At 62.3% G+C, this 24,782-nt stretch overlaps 1 protein-coding gene across 1 annotated transcript; it reads right to left on the bottom strand.

Annotated features, from left to right (window-relative positions):
• Window positions 1-2,759: 2,759 nt before the first annotated feature.
• On the bottom strand, window positions 2,760-11,276 carry LOC111142509 (T-box 1). The gene is given in 9 exon segments (XM_022495740.1): window positions 2,760-3,722; window positions 4,093-4,193; window positions 4,279-4,346; window positions 4,968-5,123; window positions 5,720-5,891; window positions 6,726-6,827; window positions 8,806-8,926; window positions 8,929-9,168; window positions 10,469-11,276. Coding segments are annotated over 9 exon segments (1,632 nt in total). The 5' UTR covers window positions 10,653-11,276; the 3' UTR covers window positions 2,760-3,234.
• Window positions 11,277-24,782: the final 13,506 nt, after the last annotated feature.

Genomic DNA, 24,782 nt, shown 5'->3' with positions numbered 1-24,782 from the left:
GGAGTCGAGGGTCCCTGGACACATCTCCGGAGTCCCTTCTAATCCAAGCTCTTGTCCTCTTGAGTCCTAGTAACTGGATACCTGGAGACAGGTGAAGGGAGCAGAACAGGACCTCTGGGCCAACTGAGGAACCCAGAGCATGACTCTGAGTGGAGAGTCCACAAGGAAGCGGGTTGGAGGGGCCCAGAGCCCCCACACAGTGCAGCGCGGCGCCTCATGGAAGGGGCAGGCCAGGTGCATCCAGAGAGAAGCCCAAAGTAAGGACATGGAAGCTGCCAGGACAGTGGCTTTACAGGGAAGTCAAGGACAGTCTGGGGTAGTTGCCCAAGGGAATGTCAGCCCCACATGGCAGGCAGTGGCGACAGCCCTGGGAGAGCTCACCAGGCGCCCATTTCAGGAATAAGTGACTAAAAGTGGCCCTAGTGCCTTTCTGAAATGTGAGGGGCCCTCAGCAGAATCTGGGTGACCCGAGCCACCCTTTCCTCACTGCCTCCCCAGGATGGAAGGTGGATGACAGCAGCCTACTGAGCTGTTGCATGGCTGCCCGGAGGGACCAGTCCCACCTGCAGCACCAAGTCCTACGGCATCCAACTTAAAGCCACCAAGTGTCCCTCGCAGGAAACTGGACGCTGGTCAGCAGTGAGAACCACTGGGTGGGCAGCAGCGTGGTAAGCCTTGCAACACCCCAGAGAGGGAAGCAGCCAGCCCGGGTGTCCTGTGACACGATCTCATCTATGGGCAGTTCTTAAGGAACGCAAACTCATCTATGGGGGCAGAGAAGAGAAAACCATGCCTGCATGAGGGGCTGTTCCCCAGTGTAGGGGAGCCCTCACCTGTAGCGTCCAGAGAGCTGACCTGCCACTACTGTGCTGTCTAGCACTCAGAATGCACCCAGGGAGGAAATGAATGTTTCATTTTATTCTATTTTTGTTCATTAACATGGAAGCAGCCTGCCACAGCCAGCAGCCACCGTGTTGGACAGCAGCAGCAGCTTTCCGTCTTGAGTAGGTGATGACTGGGAGCGGGTGCACAGGCGGGAGCTGGCAAGCCGCACACTGGGGACCCGTGTGCTCAGCTGCACCCTCCCGCTGCAAATACCCGGCCCCATTGCCAGTTCAGATGGGAGCTTCCGCTCCCTTTAGCTTTAAACAGAACCAAAACGGAGATCTTTCCAGCTGTGGTTCTCAACCCCTGACCCTCTCTGTGGCAGAGTGTAAAGTATAAAGAGGAAGAGGGTGCCTGGGAGGGGAATCACAGTGCGCCTGAGAAGGGAGGCCAGCCCCTGCAGGGGAGACTAGCTCTGTGGGCCACAGCCCATCATTCCTGCAGGCCTTCCCGGACAAGAATGCAGAGTGCATTTGTGGTACAAATGGGAAACAGGCTGCACGAGTGGGGAGCCCAATGGTGCATGTAGCTCACCCAGGGGGAGGTCTGCAGTGAGGGGTTATGCCCACAGGGGATGGACGTCCAGAGCTGCCCCTACGAGTCCCTGAAGCCATGTCTACAGACCACTAGCCACTGGCCAGCCCACGGGCCACTCAAACAAGTCTTCATGCCCTGGCACTAGATGGACTCTGAAGCTTTGGTGGACCCTGGCTCCAGGGCTCACTCCCCAGCAGCCTAGCCACCCCCTCCCTTCATAGACCTGCCTCATGGAAACGCTTCCTGCTGTCCAACTCCTAAGTCTTGGGTCACCTCATGCCACCGGGGTGAACACATCCAGGGAAGAAAGTGTCCGGTCTAGGATAGACATGGGGAAATGCCTGGCCGGGCTGGGGAGAGGTGGCCACTGTCATGTGGCAGCAACTGCCACAGACATCCTGGGACAGACACAGAAAGGGGGTAGAATCTCAGCCACTTGCATTTCCCGTCCATCTTGTGTCCAAGTTAGCAGCCTTGACGTTGACCGGTTGTCAGCTTTTCCTGCCTGGACTCAGGAAGGGAGGGATCAAAGGGTTCCTCTGGCCCCATCCCTGGTGTTGAGTTAATGGGGAGCGGTCCCTCACCACCTGGCCTGGGAAAAATGCTTCACAGACAGGTTTCAAGATGACTCATGACCACTGTCATTGTGCCCCCTGCCCAGGTCACTCCGTGGGGACATTCACAGGGAGCAAAGTCAATAAACAGGGGAAAACGCGGGCCTGGGCTAGGGCCAGCCAGGGGAAATGCTAGAACAGCAGAACTGCCTGTTTTTGTCTTTCTGCCATCAGTCAGAACTTCTCCCCTTCCCAGCCCCCAACGGACAGTGTCCTGTCGCGTTGGTTATTTCCCGCTCCGGTGGAAAAGCCCCCAGGACAGGCATTGGTTCTGAAAACAGGCCAGGGCTACCCGCCTAAATCCCAGAGGAGGGACAACTGCCTGCCTGTCAGAGTTAAGCAAAAGGGCCCTATGCACACCTGGGGCTGGGGCGGAGCCCCAGTCCGTTTGGCCTCGGGGAGGATAGGATGAAGCTGCAAGGTGGAAGTGGGGCGGGGAGCGGGCGGGCAGGGCTGAAGGAGACCCTGGGAACGAACCCGGATGGGGCCACGGCAGAGGGGGCGGGGAGAGGACGGAGAGGGGCGTGGCCGGGAAGAGGCTCTGCAGCGGGCCGGGAGGAGGCGCTCGGAGGGCACTGTAGGGACGCCCGCTTCGCTTCGGCTTGTGGGACTGGAGCTGGGGAGACCCCGAAGCCCCCGAGTCGACCGAAGACGCTCTCCCCGACATCCCCCGTGAGGTCTAACTGGACACAAATAAATGGACACGCAGGCAACTTCCAAAAGAGGCGAAACCTTTATCAAGTCGGCGCCGGCGCGGTATCTACAGTATCTACAAATATCTACACGTATCTACACCGCCTGCAGACGGGCTCTCGGGTCGTCTACACTGCAACTGCCGGCCGGGCCGGGGGCTGGGGGTAGGGGGCGACGCGGTCTCGCGGAGAACAATAAATATCACTTCCTTCCGCCGCTGACCGGGCGCTTTGGCACTGGCGGGCGCGGACCCCGTGGCCCTCGGGGCTGGGGAGGGACCCGCGGTGGTTCCCGGGACTGGAGAACCAGATCCTTCGACAGCCTTGGGGCTGGAGAGTGGAGGACCCGATGGCTTCGAAGCTGGGAAAGGGGAGACCCGCACTGGCCCCCGGGGCTGGAGGAACGTGTTCTTGGACGGCCCTTGGGGCTGGGTGGACGGGGACCCCGACGGCCCTCGGGGCTGTGCGGGGACCCCGGGCGAGGAAGCAGCCGGCGGACGCCCGCATTATCTGGGGCAGTAGTCGTAGGAGCCGGGCGGCGCGGCCCCCGCCGACGAGTACATGTTGGCGGCGGCGGCGGCGGCGGCGGCGGCAGCGGCAGCGGCGGCGGCCGCCGGGCTCACGGCAGGGTGGTGGTGGTGCGGATGCGCGTGCGCGTGCGGGTGGTAGCCGTGGCCCCGCAGGCCCGGCAGCGGGTAGGGCGTCGGCCGACTCTTGGCCCCGAGGTAATGGTCGTAGGCGGCGGCCGGGTACTTATAGGGGTGGTGGTGCAGCGGCTCGGACGCGCCGGGCGCCTCCAGGCGCAGCTCGGGGTGCGGAGGGCTGGGCCGGCCTCCGGGCGCACCGGGCAGCGGGACGAGGCCGCTGGCGCCGCCGGCCCCGGGCAGTGCGGGGCTCAGCACCCGTGCCAGCAGCTGCGGCGGGTGCGCCGGGTCCCCGAGCACGGCCGGTCCGCCCGCGTCGCGCTCGAATTCTCGCCGTGCCTCGGCCGCGTCTGCGGGGAGGGCCGAGGGGTGAGCGCGCCGGGTCAGGACCGCAGAGGGGACCCGCGAGCGCCCCGCCGCTCCTGGCGGGGAGGAGGCGCCAGCCCGCACTCGGGCGCTCCCCACCCCTTCTCGCCGAATCTGCGGGAGACCCGGGCCCTCCCAGGGGCCCGCGCCCCTCCGCGGGCGGCAGGCGGGGCGGGCGGGGCGCAGCCGTCGGGCCGGGCGGGCGAGTGCGCGCTTGCCCGCCGCCACCGCCGTTGTGCAACCGGCGCGAAGGCCGCGAGCGCCCCTGCGGCGCGGGCGAGGCCAGACTCGGCCGTCTGCCCGGGGCGGAGCGCGCGCAGGGCCACGGCCCGGATCCCCCGACCCTGGCCCTACCTTTCTCTGCGCCGTTGGGCTGCGTAGGGGAGGCCACGGGGTTCCGCGACCGCGCGAAGGCGCTCATAAGCGGCAGCGCGCCAGGCCGGTGGTTCCGGGGCCTGCGGAGAGGGAGAAGGGCAGCGGGTCAGGGGGGCGCCCCCGCCAGGCTCCGGAGCAGTCTCCGGCTCCTCAGAGGACACTCACCAGTCCTCCGGATCGCAATCTCGGAAGCCTTTGGCGAAAGGGTTGCTGGCGATCTTGAGCTGCGTGATCTGCAGGGCGGGAGATGGGGGGAGGGGCAGGCGGGCATTGAGCAAGTGGCTAGAGCCCCTGCGCTAGGGGTGGGGGCACCCCGGTAGGGTGGCTTGGAGGAGCTCCCCCATAGGGCCCTTTTATTTTCCCGGGACGAGAACCTCCCCACAGTTAACTCCCTCACTGAGGTTGTCCCTCTGTCCTGCCAAATGGGGAAGCTCCTTTCTCGCTAAAGAACCCCTTTGTGGCCCCAAGTGATTAGGATGTAGACCCCTGTGTCCCTGGCTGGGATGAGAATGTGATCATCTCCACCGCCCACCCCGCAATGTGTGTGTGTGGGGGGGGATGCCCTAGGAATTTGGGTAAACCGTGGATCAGGCCCCTGATGGGGAGTTTCCGGAATGATTTGGAAAACAAACTTTCAGGCCGTAGTGACAGTTGCTGCTGGAGAGGTCAAGCTGATAGGAGGCTGGGCCAGCGGGCAACAGAGGGGAGGACGCTGTCTGAGGCCCTTAGGGGTGGGAAGCCATGGGTGTTGGGTTCCACCAGGACCTACAACCTTTGGGTCCAAACCTCTGTCCCCCAGGCAACTGGAAATTGCGACCCAGAACTATTGAATGTGCCCATCCCCAGGGCCTCACCCGATGGTTCTGGTAGGCAGTGACCGCAGTGAAGCGAGTCTCCTCAAACACAAAGGTTTTAAAGTTCTCCTCAGCATATTTTTCACTGTCTTTGCGTGGGTCCACATAGACAACGTGAAAGCGGGGCTGGTATCTGTGCATGGAGTTGAGAATAATCTGGAAGATAAGGTGGCAGGTTTGGAACTAGGAAATGGGCTAAAGTTCATAGGCCATGAACTCCCCAGAGAACCTGGACAAAACTCTGAACTCCCCAGATGAGGTCGGGCCACGGGGCTCAAGCGGAGACTGCAATCAGCTGGGACCACCAGGAAAGACACTCCAAATGGCCAAAGATCAGGGTTTCGATCCTCTTTGCCTAGGTCTCCGAGAGAACTACTTCTGGCCTACGGTGGGTGGGTGGGTGGGTGGATGGTAGGGGGCTGCAGGCCAGAGCTCAGCCCAGCAGGCAAGCAGCATCATCCGCCTGGATTCTGCAAAGCCACCGGCCGCTACCCCTACACACAGCCCCATCCTTTCCAGTTAAAAAACTTCCAGCAAAAGATCAGGAGTGGAGCGAAGGAAGCAAGGTGACACCCTCTCCCAGGCATGAGGGCCACCAAGCCCTGTGAGCCCCTGACCCAGAGGGGCCTACTCTCCTCAGCCTGTCCCTCATTCACACCCCAACCTGCCCAAGCTCTGGCCAACAGGGACTCTGGAGGCCCCGCACTGGGGGAGAGTGCTGTAGCCTGGGGAGGTGCAGGGGGACCGCTCACATGGCCGTTGTCATCCAGCAGGTTGTTGGTCAGCTTGAGCTTGTCGAAGGACACAATTTGCTTCATCCACTGGGCACCTTTGGCAGGCGAGTCAGGGTGGTAGTGTACGCGGCCTGGTGTGGCAGGGTCCGCCTTCCCGGCCACCAGCCAGGAGGAGCTGTGGAAGGCGTACCTGGGGCAGCACCAGAACAGGGGGTCATGCTACGTGAGCTCAACCGAGAGGGCCTTGCTGAGTGAACCCCAGAAGTGCCTCTGATGAGTTTCCCTATCGTCAGCCTTCAGCTGCCACACGGACTGGGAGCATTCCCGAGGGGTTTGTGAAGAAAACCGAAAACTCCCTCCCATCCCAACACACAAAAGGCCGCAGGAAGCCCGGCACCGAAGGAGGAGGCTGGGCTCTGGGCGCCACATTTCCACATTTCGCTGCATGCGGGTCTGCCCACTCTGGGCCTCCTGGAGGTCTCCGAGTGGCCCGTGCCCGGCCTGGATTTGGCGGCGCTGGCGGCCTCGGGCGCAGGGCGGACCATGGTCTCTTTATTAATTGCTGTTAATTGTCCGGGCAGCTGAGGCCCGCCCTGCATAATCTCTGGCGGCCACCCCACCTTTCCTGCTCGGCTCCAGGGCCCAGCGTTCCCGGGGGATGGGGGAAGGGGACAAGGTGCCCCAAGCTCACCTCGTGGGAGAAGATGAAAAAAAGGGCAGAGGCTGTGTGCGAGGGGCCTACTGGCCAGGGGCGGGGGAGCTGTCTCGGGCTGTAGGCCCACTGGAGGAGCCCAGCCCGGGGGACCTCCTGAGGGGAGTTCCCAAGAACCACTGGGGGTGGGGTGTTCGGGTCGAGGGTCTGACAGGGCTGGGAGGAAGCTGATCAAGGGGAGCCGGTGGGACAGCCGGGCAGGTGCCGAGACTCATTGGTCCCTTATGTCCTCATGGACCACCCTCAGAGGCATCAGCAGGCAGGCAGCAGCCGCTTCCCAAGGCACCCTCCCAGGTCTTGCTGGGCGCTCACCGGTAGCGCTTGTCGTCCACTGGAACGAAGTCCATGAGGAGCATGTAGTCGGCCATGGGGTCCATGCCGAAGAGCTTCACTTGAAACGTGGGGAACATGCGCCTGGGGGGCGGCGAGGCCTCCGGTCACCTCGGGTGGGGGAAGGCAGGGCTGCCCCACCTTGAACAACCCCGGACCGGTAGCTTCCTGCTGGCCGCCGAGTTCAGCAGCCTGACCTGTCCACCTCCTCTCCTCTCCCTCAGCTACTCTAACCCAGCTAGGCCCCTGCCCAGCCGAGGGCAAGCGGAGTGGCAGGGCAGCCCCCTGCCCCCTTTTTAGAGACCCCAAAATGGCTCACGAAGCACTAGAGCTGAGCCTTGGCGGCGCCCCAGCATGGTCTATGGCTGCTTCTGCCACATTTGCCTGCACAGAGCCGGCCTCACATTTTCTAATTCTCGGCTGTCCGGTCTAGAGCCACCCGCAGTCGGCAGTACCCGCTCAGCAAGACTCCCCAGACTCGGTCCCAGAGAGTCTCATTCCTCCACAGAGCCTCCCCCAGCTCTATGTAAGCCACGGATGTAAGCTCCCGGCTGGAACAAAGTGAAACCGGGGCCCTCTGTGTGGCTCCCAGGAGTCCCAGTCGCCCTTTCGGCTGGGTCTGCGGCTGCTCCCCAGTCCCTCCAGCAAGGCTGAGGCCTCAGAGCCCACAGCCCCAACTCTTAGGCCCTGTCTCCGGACCAGTGGTGGAGTCTCCCTACTTTCCTCAGGGATACACACAAATTCCAGCCCCCCACTATAACTCCCCCACCCCCCCGATTCAGCTACTCTGGGAGAATTTGGGCTTGTGCCCTTGTGGTCACCTAACTCTCCCCTCCCCTGGACTCTGACTCTATGACCCATCCAGGCTCTTGAAAGGACATTCCACAGCTCCTGGATGGGCCACGGCTGTGGGCCAGCCCCTGTGCCCTGGAGGACAGCATGAGGCTTGGCTCCCGCCGGCCCATCCTACGGCTTCCCCTCATAGGTAACTCCGTGCAGGGGCAGAAAACAGAGGCCACGGGGCTGGGCCTCCTAGCCAGGCCTGTGACTCCCACCTCTGCAGGCTGGTGGGTGCTACAGAATGCTGGCTTCTGGGATGAAGCCTGGCCACCATGACGGCCCTTGATGGGCTGGACCAGGCCAGAGGCTGGGGTGCCATCCTCATGGGACAGTAAGGAGAGCCTGCAGAAGACCCAGAGAGCTGAAGCTGAGCACAGGCCCCAGGATCCCCAGGGAGGACAGCCTCGGGAGGGAAACAGAAACCGTGAGAAGGCTCTGCAAACAGGCCCTGAGCTCCCCTTGGCTGTGTGTTCGAAGAGCTGGTGTCTCCGTGTGTACATTAGACACAGCCCGGCACCCGCCTTTGTCTGCTGGTCAAATAGGTTGCATCGCAAAACTTGTTCCCCTTCTCTCTGGGCGCTTAGAGCAAATACAGGCCAATTGGAAGGCGGCGAGCCCCAGCAGCAGAGCCAGGCCCCACAATCACCCGAAATTTAGGCCCGAGAAAACTGGGCGAGGAAACTGGGTAGCAACTTCCAGGGGAGAGACCCTACTGTTTTTAAGGGTCTTAACTTTCTCCTAAAATTTTGCAGACAATTGTCCAGCTGCCCCGCTTTATCTAACCCGTGTAGACTGAACTGGGGAACTAAAGACGTGAATTTCCTTTGAGGTGGGATCCGCTGGAAGCCGGCTGGCTGGCGGGGCCGCTCAGGGGCAGCTGCCTAACCCTCTAGCCCGGTGTGCTCTGAGCCGGCCCTGGGCTTCCGGCGGCGGGCGCCTTGGGGCTTCGGGAGGAGCGAGCCGGTCCGCCGGGCTTCTCTCCACCGGCCTTCTGAGGCTGCCCGCGCCGTCCCCTGGCCCAGCTCCGTACGCCAGGCGGCTGTCGCCGGAGCCGGGACCGCGGAGAACCAAGAGTCAGCTCGCGCCTAGAGGGGGCCGCAGGTGGCGGGGCCGCGCCCCCACCCCGCTTGTCGGCCCCACTCGCGTGGATCGGACCGAGGCGCGCTGCCCGAGCCCGGGGCCACGTGGGGAGGGTCGCGGGCAGTGAGGGGGGCACCCTGACCTGCCGGCCTTGGTGACGATCATCTCGGTGCCCAGCTGATTGAACTCGTCCCACAGCGCCTTCATCTCCAGCTGCACACTCACGCTGGCCACCTTCGCGTTCTTCTTCACTGGCGCCTTGGGGCGGCCGCGCAGCTGGCCCCGGGGCCCTCGGGCTCGGCGGCGGCGCTGGTGGCGGCCCCGGCGGCCGGCGCGAACGGGTAGGCGTGCGGCGGCGGGCCCGGGGCGCCGGGGGCGGCGGCGGCGCACGGGTCGTAGCGCGGCGGCGGGGGCTCGCGCGGGCCGTACGGGTCGGCGCCCGGCGACGCGGCGCCCGGGAAGCCCCCCGCGGCCCCCAGGCTGCTCAGGCTGCTGGCCGTGAAGGCTGCAACGTCGCAGAAGTGCGAGAGCTGAGTGAGCCACGGGCTGGACACGGCGGAGATCATGACCCGCGGGCCGCCGCCGCCGCCGCCCCGCCGCCGCCGAGGTGAGCGCTGCCCCGCGCCCCGGGCCGAGTGGCGGGCGCTGCGCTGCGCTGCGCCCCGGGCCGCGCCGCCCTACACCGCTGGCCGGCCCCGAGGAGGCGCCCCGCCCCGCCCCGCCCCGCGCCCCCCCCCAGCGCCGAGACAATGGCCTCCCTCCCCTCCCCCGTCTCTCGCCCCTCCCCCGCTCCTTCCCCCCTCCCCGGCCCCCAGCCCGCCCGCCGCGGCTCGCTCGGCCCGGGCCCCCCGACCGCCCGGACCGGCTCCCCAGAGCGCCGGGCCGTCCGCCGCCCCTCGCTCTGCCGCCCTCCCGCGTTGCATTTCTCCTTTCTCTCTCCAGGCTCTTTTTCCAATTTGTTATTTCTTTACCTTTGTCTTCCTCGATGAAAATTTCCCTCCTAATCCTCTTTCCTTCTTCCACTATCTCTTTCGTTTCTCTTTATTTCTGTTTTATTTTTTGCCTCTTTCTTTCTCCAGTTCTGCCCCTCTCCTTTCTTTCCACTTCATTTTTCATCACTTCGTCTTTCTTTCCAGTCAGCCTTTTGCCTCTTACTTCTGTAGGTCTTTTCCTGTTATTCAGGGTTTTTTTCCTCTTTTTTTTTTTAAACAAAATAAAAACTGGAGATTTTCTCAAGCTTTCCCCCCTCTTTTATGACTTTATTTTCTATCTTAAATTTCCCTTCACTTTCGTCTTTTTCGTTCTCACTCTGTTTCTTTTTCACCTTTCTCATTTTTCCGACCTTCCTTTGGAGTTTTCTGGGTTTTCTCTCTTCTCAGTTTCTCCTCCCGCTGTCCTCACCACTTTCTCTCTCTCGTTTTTCCCCGTTCCCAGACTCTATGACATTCTCCTCTCCTGCCACCTTTCCTCTGCCTCTCCCAGCTTGCGGCCCCCGCTGCCACCTTTCTCCCGTCCTCCTCTCCTGTCCCTCTTCGCTTCCACTAAGTCCTATTCTGGGCCTGAGTCTCCTGCTTGTGGGTCTCTCTACAGCTGGGACCCCAGGCTGGAGGGTGCACAGGCTTTGGGCAGGATGCCTGCCCTTCTTCTCTGCTCCAGAGTCGCTGGAAGCCTGGAGTCCCCTCTGCCAGGGCTCCCTCCACCTACTCTGTGTTCGGGCCCTGCCAACACTCTTTGCTTGGGCCCCACGACAGCAGTGGCAGGGGGTCTGGCGGGTGGGTCCCTGTAGACACAGCGGGGCGGCTCACCTTCCATGTCTCTGGTGACGGTGCTGAAGTGCATCCCGGCCGGGGATCCCAACAGCCGGCGAAGCTTCGCCTGGTCGGAGGACCGGGGGCCCAGGCGAACGGTGCGCTCTGCGGCCTCTGCTGCAACCAGAGAGGCGATGCTGAACGCGCTGGCCCGGGGAGACAGCGGGCTCCGCGCGTCCATAGGCGCCCGGGCGGCCTGGCCGGCGCCGCCTCCGACTGCGTGCACCCAGGCTCACTGAGGCCGGCCCAGCCCACGGGACCCGGGGGCGGGGGCCTGCGGTGCCACTCACAGCCTCCAGCCCTGGGCCCAGGGGATTATGGCGTCACGGGCCCCCTACTCCGGGATGGTGGCAGCCGAGGGGCCCAGATGGGTGGAGCGCCCTGGGAGCCTGGGGCCCTTCTGTTTTTCAAGCTCCCTGCCCCTGGCCTCTGCTCCGAGGGACCTCCGTGACCAGCGCCCTTCAAACATCCCGCTGTTCCCACCGAGGCCAGGGTTCCCTCTGTCCAGCGAAGCCACTGTCGAGTTGGACAGCCCCTGAGTGGAAGCAGCTACATGGGGAGCTCCCAGCCTCAGCCGGTGTCAAGGAAGCACCGATGGATCACCGTGGGGCCGCCTGGTTTCAGCCATGCCCCTGCCCTCGGCCCCTCCCGCCTCCTCCTCCCTGGCTGCCCCTGCACCTGGGTGGGGAGAGGGCAGTTCGGGCTTCCAGCACTGGCCACAGGCAGACAACCCCAGAGCTGTGGCGTCCTCCGTCCCTCAGCGCGGCAGAACAGGACCCAGCCCAGCGAACGCCCCCCTAACCCCCTTCAGCCGGCTCACTGTCGTGGTTGGGACCCCGAGCAGAGGGACGCCGCCCAGGCCGCGCAGCCCGGGAGCCCGAGTGTCACGCGCACCCGCGCGCGCACCACCCGCCTCTGGCCAGGACGCTTATACATCCGGAGGGTGGGCAGTGCCCGCTCCTCCGACCTCCCCGCGCACCGGCCGGGCGCAGGGAGGGCCGGGGGCGGGGCCTGCACCGGCCCAGGGAGCCGAGGACACGTCGGAGGACTTCAGGCCACCGGGTCCGGATTGTATGCTGAACCCTGCCACCCACCCTGCCCACCTGGGAAGGCCCTGCTGCCTTGGTGTCCAGCCAGGCCCAGCAGAGTGAGGCAAAGCCCACCCTAAGGCCTCAAGGCCTCTAGGCCCAGGCATTCAGGACACTAAGGGCCTAACTTGGCCTGCGTCTTCCTTCATCTACTGCCCCTGAGGCCTTTGCTGACCAGTTCAAGGCATCCACGACTTCGCAGCCCAGAGTGTCCCCAGCAGAGCATCAAGTCTTTCAGCCTCCCAGGAGCCTCTCTGGCCCTTCACTGAGGCTCTGGCAGTCCCGGGCCTCTGTTTCTAAAGCTTCTCAGCCTGCAACCATGTTGTAGGCCTTCGCCCCCCCTTGCCTAGGATGCTGCGGTGGGAGGCAGGGGGCCTCTTCCAGGGCTTTTATAATGCCCGAGCCTCAGACCCCAGGCTGGAGAGGGTGCTGGGTAGAAGTGGGGAAGGCTCAGGAACCCAGGACTGGGGAGTACGCTCCAGTAGGAAGGGACTGGCCTCTGGGCCTGAGGACCAGGAAAGAGCATGAGGCAGTGAGTGCCACGCGTGTGGGAGCATGTGGGTTTATGACTGGGGTGTGGTGTGTGTGACTTCCTGTGCCATGAGCCCCCCTACCTGCCCCCTTGGCTGCGGCTGTAGTTGTGGAGTGTGGAAGGAAAGGGAAGCTGTTGCCAGAGCGTGCCTTCAGCCCTGGCTATTTGGGGCTGTGACAGTGACACTGACCTGTGGGACCTATGGTAGGGCCGGAGGGGAGTGAGATGTGGAACCAATGGGGCTTAAAGTCTCTTTTTCTCTTCCCGGAGAAGGGCAGCCTACTGCCTTCAGGACCCCAGGAAAAGCTGCGGGAGGGGAGAGCCCAGCTGGGAGGGGACATCGGTGTGGCCAGGTCGTGGCAGTGTCCCACGAGACGTGCCCCACTGCTGGCAGTTAACACCCAGAAAGGCACACAGGGCAGTGTCACCAGGAGTACCTCATGCTGGCAGTCCCAGCCCAAAGAGGCCTTGGGCAGCGCTGGCTGAGTGTGCGGCCCGTGTGTGTGTGTGTGTGTGGGGGGGGTGTCTGGGAGGGGCTCCTGTGTGTGGTTGTGCATTATCTGGGATGCAAGCTGCCCCAGCATGGGGGAATGCTAGTGGTTGTGTCCTGTGCACCTGGGAAGCCTCCCGTGTGTATCTGGGCACATACCTAAGGGCAATGGCCAGATGTGGAGTGGAACGGGTGACACCAATATTGAGAAGGGAGAAGTGAAAGTGAAAAGCCCTGGGGCTTCCTGGATGGGCCTCTGGGGCACCGTCCTGAGGCCCTTGGCCCTCCGGGTCTGAGGTGGTGGAGGGGAGCACACGATCCCCCCAGCCCCTCATTAACCCCTTCCTGCCGGACTGGAACCTGCCGGGCTGGGCTGGGAGGGCAAGAGTGCGAGAGCAGATGACTCTGTGGGGTGGGCAAACCCTGGTCAAGGAAAAGGGCGCCGGGAAGAGGTGAGGGGGTCTCACCCGGGCCGCTCCGTCGTCGCGTGGTCGACCCCTTTCCACCCGCGACCGATACTCACCCGCGCGACTGCAGAACCCCCGACCCCGCTGCTCAATGCCCGGGCCCTCCTGGAGCCCTCGACTGGAGGGGCCCGAAGCGCTCGAAGCGCCAGGCCGCCCGAGCCTCCAGCCCGCGGCGGAGTCGCTGCCTCCCCCGCCCACCCCGACTGCGCCTCTCGGAACCACCCTCCGTCCCTCCTGGGGCGCGCACCGCCCTCTCGCGCTGCGCTCCACCGCTCCGCAACCCGCCCGCGCGCTCGCCGCCGCCCCGGCTCCGGCCCCGGCCCCAGCCCCAGCCCCGGCAGCCCGGAGGGAGCGCGCCCGCCCGCCGGCCCGCGCCCCGCACACCCGGTCCCGCACGCGCACGCCGCGCCGCCGCCCGCGGGAAGCCTTTCTCCCTCACCTGGCCGGCCGCGGCTCCCTTCCGCCTCGCTCCCCCTGCCGGCCGCGCCTCCATGACCGCGAGGTAAGAGGCCTGGCGGGGCGCCGGCCTGCGCGGGGCCGGGAGGGCCGAAGGGCCGGCGGTCGGGAGCCGCCCGGGGTCCGCCTTCTCGGGGGCGCCGTCCGCCCCTCTGTCTGGGGAGCAGAGAAAAGACCAGAGCCGCATTTTGAGGCCCGGCTGGCTGCGAAGTCAGGGTTACTATGAGACCATTTTACAGGCCCTAAAACCGAGGCTGGGCGTTGCCGGGGCGCCGGTAGGTACGGGGTGGTGACCAGAAGTCCGGCTGAGGACGGGAGGCGGGAGGAGGCTGACCCCGCGGCGTGTCCTCGGCACCGGGACAGCTGCAGCCTTTGCTTCCCTCTGGGCCCTGCACGGGGTCCCACGTGGGCGCTCGGCTGCGCCCCAGCACTACCCTGGAAGGCTCAGCCACTCACCCCCCACCCCCAGCAACTCTGGAGCTTTGCCTGAAGCAAGCCCTGTGTCGGAGGTTTTCTCCCCAACGAGCAGGAGGTGGCCCCCTGGAGAGTCTTGACTAGCGGGCCTGGCTCCGCCTCTGGAGAGTGCTCGTGTCTCCCCCAGGGGAGCTGTCACCATTGGCACCTTAACTCTTTTGGCAGGACCCCACTTCTCACCCTGTGTCCATTCGTAAAGGCACACCTAAAGCGCTGGGACAGCTGCTTCTAATTCCCTCCAAGGTCTCTGTTCCTAGCCCTGGATGGACCTGTGCACCCTTGTGCCCCTCTGGCCAGCGCAAAGCCCTCAGATGCTTGCACTCAGCTGCTCCTGAAGACTAGGGGCACGACACCACAGTCCCCAGCGTGGGTCTCCCGCCTTCAAGGAGCAAATGCATATGCAGAAGGATCCAGGCAGGAACCCACAGGATGTAGGTGCGGGGAGCCCTGGAGACCCCCCTCCTCCTGGAATCAGAGTTTGGATCAGGGCAGAACCAGGCTGCGTTGCCCAGGGCACAGACAGAGAAGAGCCGGCTTTACTCAATCCCATTAACACGTTTCGGGATTGATCTGCCGGGAATTGCCTCAAGTGTCCGCTTGGACTTGGCCTCAGGGGTCTCAAAGGAAAGTCCTGCCCCAAGAGCATCCTGTACCCTGCCTTTCTGCCTCAGTCAGCGCCTCCACCCCAGGATGAGCCTTGAGCCTTCGGAGGAGCCAAGTCTCCACAGGGCAACAGCGAGAGTGAGAGGGAGGCGAGGTTCGCTGGAGCCCCAGGGAAGCGGACGCTGGAGCCCCGGGGAGGCGGGCACACTGGGTGGCTCTGTCCTCCCTTCCCAGCCCTGTCCTCATCTTGAAACTCTGGCAGGCCACTTGGGGCATGCCCCATCATTTCTCCATTCAGCGAAAATGCTTTGGCCCCGACGCTCCCAACATAGCTTTCAAGGTGGTGCTGGTGTGGCTAGGCAAGGACCCCAAGCTCTGAATGCAGATGGATGGGGCTGCCATGCCCACACTGCGCAGTAGCTGGGCTGTGGCCTCCTTACCCTCAGTCTCCAGCCACGGAGCAGGGAGAACTTCCAGGTCCCTGCAGTGGGGAATCAAGCTTAGTCTTCAGTAACCCCCTCCCCCCCCACTCCCAGGAGCCCAGGCTGTGCAGTCAGCAGGCGCCCTGCATGGGGTACTGCTCGCCTGAGCACCATAAGACCACATGCCTTGGGTTTACAGACCCTCCAGGTGCTGGGGTGGCATGGGGTGGGGGGTGGGGGGGCGTGTTCAGGGACTATGTTGCGGCCCGGGGCTGGGGCCAGAATGGGGGGCAAGAGCGGTGTCTAGCACACATATGATCTCTGGTGACACTGCCTTGCAAGGTTGGAGGAGGGGAATCCCTCTCTCCAGCTTGAGGACTCCATGTGCCCAGAGAGCAGTGGCTCCATTGACCTCTAAGGGCTCCCTGGCCCTTCCTTCCTCATGCCCCCCCCTACGGAAGCAGAAGCCCCTGTGAGCCCACTTCTAGGTTTCCTCCTTGGTGTTGGGTTCTTTTTTTTTTTTTTTTTAAAGAGTTTATTTATTTATTTATTTGACAGAGATCACAAGTAGGCAGAGAGGCAGGCAGAGAGAGAGAGAGAGAGAGAGAGAGAGGAGGAAGCAGGCTCCCTGCTGAGCAATGAGCCCTATGCGAGCTTAATCCCAGGACCCTAGGATCATGACCTGAGAGGCTTTAACCCACAGAGCCACCCAGGCACCCCTGGTGTTGGGCTCTAACCTAAACTTGATGCGCTGGGATGTGTATCTGCCCAGCCGGATGGCAGGCAGAAGGCCTGCCTCGGGGCCCCAGGCCCACAGTAGGGTTCACACAAGGGGGACTGAGGGCTCTGAGGGGATACCAAAGGTCCAGGAGTTAGAAACAGTCTGGTGTGTGCACTCTGGTGGCTCAGAGAGGGCATGGGTGGGCTGAATTGAAGGACGGCTAGAGAAGGGGCTGGGCCTCTCACCCCTCCCGTGACATCCCTAGGATTCTTTTTGGACCCCAGTGTCACCTGCCTCCTGGTCCGAGAGCAGGGCTTGCTACCTCTCTGGAGGGCTGGGGTCTGGACCCTGGGGCCTAGTGACTGTGGGATGAGCAAATAGGGAAATTGAGAGTCCATGGGTAGCTACCAGAGGGGACAGCAGTAGTGGGGAGAAGAGAAGACAGGACAGGGAGACACATGGGCCATGTGTAGCTGGGTCAGTCTCCCCTCTGCCTCGGGCCCAGCTGTACCTCTCCACTGGGGGAGCTGTCTTCCAGGGGGACAGGATGGGGAGATAAGGAGAGGGATGACCAGCCAGATGGGGCTGTCAGCTAGGCCTGGGTGATGGCACGCCACCCCCACCCCCTGCCCAAGCACCGTGGCCTCCTGCAGTCTGGAAGTTCCCACAACTCCAGAACAAACAAACAAACAGCCGATGCATAGCCAAGCCCTGCGCCCCTCTCCGATTTCAGGGCCTGTTGATTTAGCTGCCCACTTGGTGGGCGGACCCAGCCACATGGGGAGCCGGCTGTCCATCTGTCTGTCCATCTATCGGTCATGCTAGCCTCTCCAGCCCAGGTGCTGTCAGGCAGAGGTGGGGCTCAGAAACCCAGGTGACAGAGACTTAGGTGTGCCACTGACAGGACTGAAGAGACCAGCCCCACCAGCTCCCCCAGCGTGGCCTCTCTCATCAGGACAGGACTGACGCTTTCCAGGGAAAGGGGCACGCCCCCAGAGTTCCTGGGGTGTATTGGCTGAAGGTGAGTGGCCAGAAAACCTAGAGCTGCTCAGGTGCCCCTGGTCAGCGGGGGACCCTGATGGGGAGCATAGCACCCCCTTCTCAGGCACTGACATGACCTTGACATCACCACACCCCCACACTCATGAGCGTACGCACACACACATGAACACACCCACAGGGGTACACACATGCACATTGTATACACGGGAACATGGATACACGTACATGTGCACACGCTGGACACACACACATACCTGTGAGCATGGACGTGCACACACATGTGAGCAGGGGCACACCCATGCATGCACTTCAAACACACAGACACTGATACGGGCTAGAATGCCCACAACAGTTGGTGCAGAACACACGCACAGGTGTGCACGTGTGCGCAGGGGAGTCCTTCACAGGCAGCAACCCTGGTGAGTCTTTGGCAACCCTGATGCTCATTTCACTAACTCAAGGGAAACTGAGTTTTCCTTGACTTGGATGAGGTCCCCGGGGAGCTGCAGGTACCACGTGATGAAGGAAGAAGGAAATGCGGGTTCCTGAAGGTGACACACTCGGATGATGCCCTGGGTCGGGGAGGTCGGATGGCTAGGTTGATGTCCTGGGCATCAGTGACCCTCCCAACAGGGTCATCAATAGGGATCCTTCTGGGTGGAATCACCTGGGAGGATTGTCTCCATGCTCAGGCCCCAGGCCTGAATCGGGCTTGGAGTCCAACATGAGCCCGTGGAGGCACCGAAAAGAAAGAAACCAGGTATGGTGATGGAGACAATGAAGAATAGCCTCGAAGCCAGTTAATGTCAGCACCCATGTTAATAGGTGCTAGTGAGGGCCTGCTTCCTTGTGGCGTTTGGATCTATTATGTCTCTCCTTAAGGATGCTTAGAACATGTACAATAGTTGCATATATCTAACTTACAATTTTTGCTAAGTGTTAAATTAGTAGCTAAATTCAAGCTGTCCACATATTCGCTGTGATGACAAAGCGGGACTCCTGGGAGAAGCTCTGTGTTAAAATCTGGTCCAAGGGCAGTGGAGAATTGGCTCTGCACCTGGACCCCTCTTCATGTACTCTGCTCCCTGGCTCAGACTCTAGGGCTGTTGCATTGTCCCCAGTGGCCCGGGGCCATTCCCAGGTGCCTGGCAGCCAGAGCCTTTGCACCCACTGCCCTAAGCAGGCCCACCCTGGTTCTGTCTGCCCGCCAACCTGGCTGAAGTCGGGAGGCCCGTGGACTGTACAGCTGGAGCAGGTGGCACGTGCGTTGCTGTCACACAGGGTTAGTGTGAGGACACTGAGGCCTGACGGGCAAGGCTGTAGAGTGGGGACTTCTCTCACCAAGGACCGGCACCCCAACAGGTAGATGGGAGACTAAGGCCCCCCAGAGATCTGGGGAGGCAGCCAGACTTCCATGGTATGCCAATCCCCAGTAGCTCTTCCAGCCCTGCCCAGTCTCCTGCTTTTCCAGAGAAGGCTGTGTGCATTGCAGGGAAACTGCTGGGGAAAAAGCCAGGGGTAACATCTTGGAGAATTGATTCCTTTAGGGAAGGGCTCTCTGTCCTCTCGGCCCTTCAGGGCAAGTGGGGAACCAGGGGTGGCTCAGTCATCACGAGCTGGGGCCGGGTGTGACCCTTGCTCTGTGGTGTTCCATGTCTGGAGTACAACCTTAGCCTCTCTAAACTTCAGTGTTCCTGTCTGAGAAATGGGGAGAAGTCTCCAAGGCCCCATGTCAGCTCTAGAACACGGCTCCTCTGCTGGCGTCCTCATTGCAGCTGCCCTGGTCTCCTTGGGCCACCCCCACCCCAATCTCAACTAGTCCCCCAGGACTGGGTAGGGCCGCTGTTGCTTCTGTGATTGTCTGGGGCTGCCAGGCCTGGCTTGGAAGTCAGTGGCCCAGTGGGGAGTGGTCCTTGCTCTGACCCTGAGAAGCCCAGTTATACTCTGCCCACTTCTGCACCTGGCCCAGGGGCCTAGACTCAGCCTCAGTTTCCCCATGTTCATGAGCACGGCTCCACCCCACCCCAGCCAGACAAATCCCTTCCCTCCTCCAAGACTACACTGAACCAGGTTGGAATTTCTCAAAAGCAAACAAACAGGCGAGCTCAGAGTTGCGGTTTTCAGAGCTCAGATTCCGCCCCGTCTGTCTGAGCCAGCATCAGGCCTGGCCAGCCGCCCCCCCGGCAGGCCGGACGGGGCCCACAGCTGAGCCCCCCAGGTCGCTGGCTGTTGGACCAGAGTTGGGGCACCAGGCTCAGAGTGGACCCGAAGCACTGGGCTGCCCCATTTCCCTCCTGAGAACCAGCAAGCATGGCAGAGGGCCGCAGACTGCACCGAACAGAAAGGACACCTGGCCTGGTGGGGACATGGCTGGAGGTGAACAGGAATCTGCTGTGGGGACAGCGACAGCGACAGCGGCTGAGGGATGGTGCTCCGCTGATGTCAGGCAGAGCTGTTGGAGCAGGGCTAGTGAGGACTGGAAGGGTTGGGGGCTCCGAGGATCTAGGCACTGGGGGGTTGACCCTAAGCGGCCGGCAGAGGGGGTGGTGACATGGAGGCTCAGACAGCAGGGCCATAGTGGCTGTGTGGGAACGCGGGGGTGGGGAGGCAGGCCAAGGGCGGGAAGGCACCTCAAGGGGCCGAAGGGGCTAGGAGGGAGGGCTGGGGTGAGGGGAGGGGCGGAGGGGGCTCTCGCCAGGTGGTCTTAATCTCTTCAGTGAAATAGGAGTCCTGGGGGTGGGCGGGGGAGGTGGGAGCCTGAGACAGCTGCGGGGAGGGGACAGCCTGACAGCCCTGAGGCCCCCCAGACTGGGAGCCCCTGCCTGCCAGACCCACTCCCTGAGTCAGTCCTGGGATGGGTCCCTGGGCCGAGACTTGGAGCTGGTTCTTCTACTCACCCCTCCAACCTCCCCCCCCGGCCTCTTTTGCCTTCATGGCCCAGAGGGTCTGGCCTGTGTCTGAGCTGTGTGTAGAGGGTGGCCTGGCCTTTGCTGCTGTCTAAACAGCCTTCAGTGACTGGGCGGGGCAGGGCTGGGTCACTTTTACTTTTATTGAAGCCCCCCAACTTGGATCCCCATTAGCCCACTAAACTATCAAAGGCCCTGAGGTAACACCCATGGGGGGCAGGGGAAAGAAGTAGGGGCCCCTGGCCAGGCCTGGACCCTCAATTTCCCCTGGCCAGCCCTCCACAGTGACCAGGACAGAAGGCAGGGGCTGGGTGGGTCTTCTCTTTTCCCCACAAGGGACGTGCCACAGGCAGGGAAACTGAGGCTGGGAGGAGGGTGGAATTGATCTTGGCCACTAGGCATGGGGGACAGGAGGGGATGTGGGCAGTGTGGAAGCGCCAGTTGCCCCATTCTGCTAAGTGGGTGCTTGGCACCAGCTGTGATGGGCGGACAGACAGACAGATGCGAGCTTTCACTGATGTCCCAAGCCAACCCAGCCCCTCCTTCCAGGGCGTTTGCCAGGACGTAATGCACCCAGGCCGCCCCATGCTGGGCGGGGTATGGGCGGCGCCAAGCTGTCTCAGGCCTCCCTGGGAAGGGCCAGGCCCCGGGGGCAGATGCGAGTGTCTGAGGTGCCCACCAGAGAAACGGAGGTGGCTCTCCCACAAGGGCGATGTGAAGCAGGAGCCCCTGGAGCTTCCCAGGCCTGGCTTTCCTCCCCATTCTATGGCAGGCCCCTCACTGAATTGCCTGGATCCTGGCTCCCATCTGGGTGCCTCACCATGTGTCCCCTCCTTCTTGGTTCTGTGCCACGGTTCTACCACCAATGACAATTAAACCCATCTTAGGACTGTATCCCTTTGCACCTGCTGGGCCCTGCACTCTTGGGGAGGTGGGTAGGGGAGCGCTTACTTCAGGGCATTTGCCAAAAGTGTCCCTGTTCCCTTTTAGGCCAGGAACTGGGGGGCCAAGAAAGGAATCAAGAGAATAAGCTGGCCCACATGTGGGCAGCAAGGCAGGCCCAGTCTGTTTTGGTGGGTGACCTCAAATGTTGCCAATAGAAGGTGGCACATGAATGGGAGCTAAGCCACACCTGGTGAGCTGAACCAGGGCTGAGACCTGGGGAGTCAGCCCGCACTGGGGGGGCAAAGGTGGGATGGGTCCCTGAGCTTTCATCTCCCTAGGGTCCCTTCAATGCAGCACCCAGAGAGTTCCCTGACAGGGTCGTAGATGTCGCTGTTCCCCCAAGCACCTCCCATCGGTCTCCGACAAGATGACTGTTCATCACTTTATTTATTTATTTTTTTTAAAGATTTTATTTATTTATTTGACAGAGAGATCACACGTAGGCAGAGAGGCAGGCGGGGTGGGGGAGGGGGAGCAGGCTCCCCGCTGAGCAGAGAGCCCGATGCAGGGCTCTATCCCAGGACCCTGGGATCATGACCTGAGCCAAAGGCAGAGGCTTAATCCACTGAGCCACCCAGGCGCCCCTGTTCATCACTTTAGAGGAAACTTTTACAGATTGTTTCCTACGTCAGGGGAGAGCACCTTTCAGTCTGGGAAGATGGAATGGGGTGATACCCTGTAAATGTCTGCAGGGCTGTCCTTGGGCAAAGGAAGCAGCCCAGGTCTCAGGGAAGAAATTTCTGGAAGGAAGTTTGTTGCTCCCAGATGAAGAGCAGTGACATTGTGCAGAGTATCTGGGAGGCAAGCAAAGGAGGTGGTCATTGGGAGGGGAGGAGGACAGTTGGAGTGGCACAGGCCACAGGGGGACAGGGGACAGAGCCCCTGGACTGAAGGACATTTTCCTGACTCCAGCTTTGGGCTTCTGGCCTTGCTTCCTGGGACACTCAGTGTGAATCTGTTCTCTGCACATCACCTGCTCTGGGAGCAGGGGCTGACGACCTGTGGCTTTGGAGCTCACTTTCCCTGTCCACAGGCCCAGTGGAAGCCTGGGACCCTCCTTCCTAGCCCAGACTGGGGCAGTGAGGACTAACCACATTATGGATCGGGGCTAAGGGCAGAGGTCTGAGGCTGAAAGACATCTCCCAGGTCTGCCCATGGGGGCCTTAGGGGCTGTTGTTGTGAGAAGCTGTCATCGACTGGTGGGTGCCTAGCATTGTGTCAGCAAATTATACCTGTTATGTCCACGCTTCACAGGGTAGCAGCAGTCATGGTGTAGGTGCTGAGGACACTGCTCTAGGGTCTGGACACTGGCCCCTTGGTCTAACATGTTACCTCCACCATTCTACATGTGCTGTATTTCTTGATGTGACCCCAAGTGTCCCTGGTTCTGATCTTGAGGCTGGACATGTCCAAAGAGGTGCTCACCTCCTGACAGCACCCCCACCACACCCCACCAGTTGGTCTACATTCTGGACCTAGTCCCAGAGCAGCTCATCGCAGCCATACGACAGCCAGCATCGAGCATCTTGTATTTCTGAAAAAGGGACCCCCCACCTGGTGGCAGTTGACACCTGAGCTCACCCCACCCAGTGGCAAGGGGCAGGGGTGAGTGACCTGACTGGAGACAGCTGCTGTGGAAACAGTCAGAAAACCCCAATGTCACTCGCCCTGGTTCCAGAGGGGAGACTGAGGCACAGAGCAAAGCAAGGCCTCTGGCATCCGTGAGGGGTCTTGTCCAGCCAGGAGTTCTGCCACAATCCATCCCGGCCCTGCCCTTGGTGCCCTGTACACCTCTGCTGTCCACCCGCCCGCCCAGGCAGCAAATGGCCATTTCCTCCGGCCGCTGCCCCAGGGAGCGACACGGAGCTGGCAAAACAAACAGGCCGTTCCTCCTGTGGCCGCCGGCTGGTGATGGATGGCCAGAGGGGCTGGCCTCGCTGATGGACGACCGCCCATCATGTGTGGGCCAGAGGCGGGGGCCCAGAGAAGCCTCGGCTGGCCACAGGCACAGAAACACGCTCATAAGCCGTGATGCTGGCCTCACTCTACCTGGAGACATTCCCCGATCCAGAGACCCAGGTGGACCAAGACCCGGGCACACCATTTCCCCTAGCCTCAGTCTCCCTAATGGCGTGTGTGTGTGTGGGGGGGATCATAGTCTAGGCCCCCACCATGGATAGGGTTTGAGCCAACATACCTGAGGGAGAGGTTCTCCCTAGCACCTCTAAGGGTCCCACATGTCTCGCAAAGTTCTAGCATCCCTTCCTCGCCCGGTACTCTAGACCCAGCCAGGCTGGGATCCTTTGAAGTCTTTATCAGCACTTTTATGTGTCTGTTTGGGCTCACAGGGCCTACGCAGCCTGGTCCCCCCTACCAGCAGAGCCTACCTAAGCAGGCTGTGGAGGGCACGGCACCTGGCTGAGATTGGGTCCCTGAGCTCAAGACAGTGTCGAGCAGGCGCACTGGGCGTGTCTCAGGTATGAATGAAGGCTAGGCCGTGGGACCCCAAGTCTCGGAGCTTGGACAGAGCTAGATCCCCTGCACTGACCCAGAAGGCCCTGGGATCCCCTGCCCCAGCTGTCCCTGCTCCAGACTTCATTGGCAGTTCTTCCATCTGTTCATCTCAGGCAGATGGGTAAACCGAGGCTGAGGGGAATTCTGGCTGGAGGGAGCTGAGGCCTGGGCTGAGGTTGGCCCCACTGGGTGCCCCTGAGTCCTCCATCACCCAGTGATGGCAACTCCCACCAGGCAAGGCTGGATGCTCTGGTGATGCTGATGGCCCCACGGAGGCCACAGCAGACAAGCCCAGAGCACTGGAAGGCTCTGAGAACTTCCGGCCCTGACCATCGGCCACCTGCAGGGCCCGAGGGATACCCAGCTACCCAGCCTGAGTCCGGCAGCAGCACAGGCCACCCAGCTGGTGACCGGCTGGAGAGGAAGGGGCAGCTGTGGCCAGGCCTCTGACCCACCCCCCTGAACTGCCCAGCCCCACCGGGAGCACGTCTGGCCAAGAGGAAGCTTCTGAGACCCCCACTTCCTGAACCTCAGAGCAGGCTGGGCTGGGGCCGCCCACTTCCCTCCAGAGCCCCCAGCCCTGCCCTCGGCAACTCCAACTCAGTCCGATAGCTCCACGCCCCTCAGCTCTGTGTCTTCCGGGGCGGAGGGCAGAGGGGGCAGCAAGACTGGCCCTGATCTGGGGTCAGCAGGGGCAGGAAGTCACGTTGAGTGGGGTGTGAAGACCTGGTGGGTGAGGGGCCTGTGCAGAGGGGGAGGGCTGGCCCAAGGAGGGACCTTGCCTGGAGATGAGGCTGCCCAGAGAGCAGGGTGATGATCTCTTCCCAAGGGCCCTTCGGGGGCAGGCTAGCCCACTGCTTCAACCTTGTGGGTGTCATCTGGGTCCGTGTCTGCCATGGCCAGGGTGACACCCTGATTCAGCCATTAGCTTCTAGAGCTGGACTGGTTACGGCTGAGGTCATGGTCCCCCACTGAAATGAATGGTGGGAGCAGCAGGTAATGCCAGAGCTGGAGTGTTTGAAGGAAGTCCCATGGGCAGTGATCTGGGGTCCTAGGGGGAAGCCCTTGGGCCCTCCACTCTGGTGGGTTTGGATTATGCCTGTGGGGCTGGGCCAGGCAGAAATGTCTTGGCCCCTCCACACTTCTGGGGGCAGGAAGTCTGGGTCTGGCGTGGGCTGGCAGACTCGGGGGCAGGACCAAGGCTCAGGCAGGGCAGGAAGTGGCCCTGGACTCCAGCAGGGATGGGGTGGCCTCTGAGAGGCCATTTCCTCCCTGGGAACATCCTGCCCAGGCAGCAGCAGGGAAGAGGGCTCCAGTCCGGGAGGGCAGGAAGGGACTGGGGCTCAGTGTCCCCTGTGGCAGGGCCCTGGGAGGTCCCAGGAGGGAATGACCTCATGGATGTCTGAGCCTCAGGAGCTAAAAGGCCGGTCGGGGCTCTCCCTAACCCCCGATTTGGAGCTCCTGGGCTCCCACCTCGGGCTGAGTTCCTGGAGTTTCCAGCAGCCAACTTATTTTGCCGCGGCCAGGTGCTCAGACTCCCACCCAGTCTCAGCTTCCCATGTGAACCCTGGCCAGAACCTGTGCCTCCCAGCCTGTGCACAACTATGAACAGAGGGCCGGGAGGGAAAGGCCCCATAGGCAGCAACCTGTGCCTCAGAGCTCAACCCAAGCCATCGGGCTGGGCCTGGGCA

This window comes from Enhydra lutris, unplaced genomic scaffold (assembly GCF_002288905.1).
Source record: "Enhydra lutris kenyoni isolate GAN:26980312 unplaced genomic scaffold, ASM228890v2 scaffoldscaffold8, whole genome shotgun sequence".
Classification (NCBI taxonomy): domain Eukaryota; kingdom Metazoa; phylum Chordata; class Mammalia; order Carnivora; family Mustelidae; genus Enhydra; species Enhydra lutris.
The sequence above is the reverse complement of the archived record's forward strand: the minus strand, read 5'-3'. Positions and strand labels throughout refer to the sequence as shown.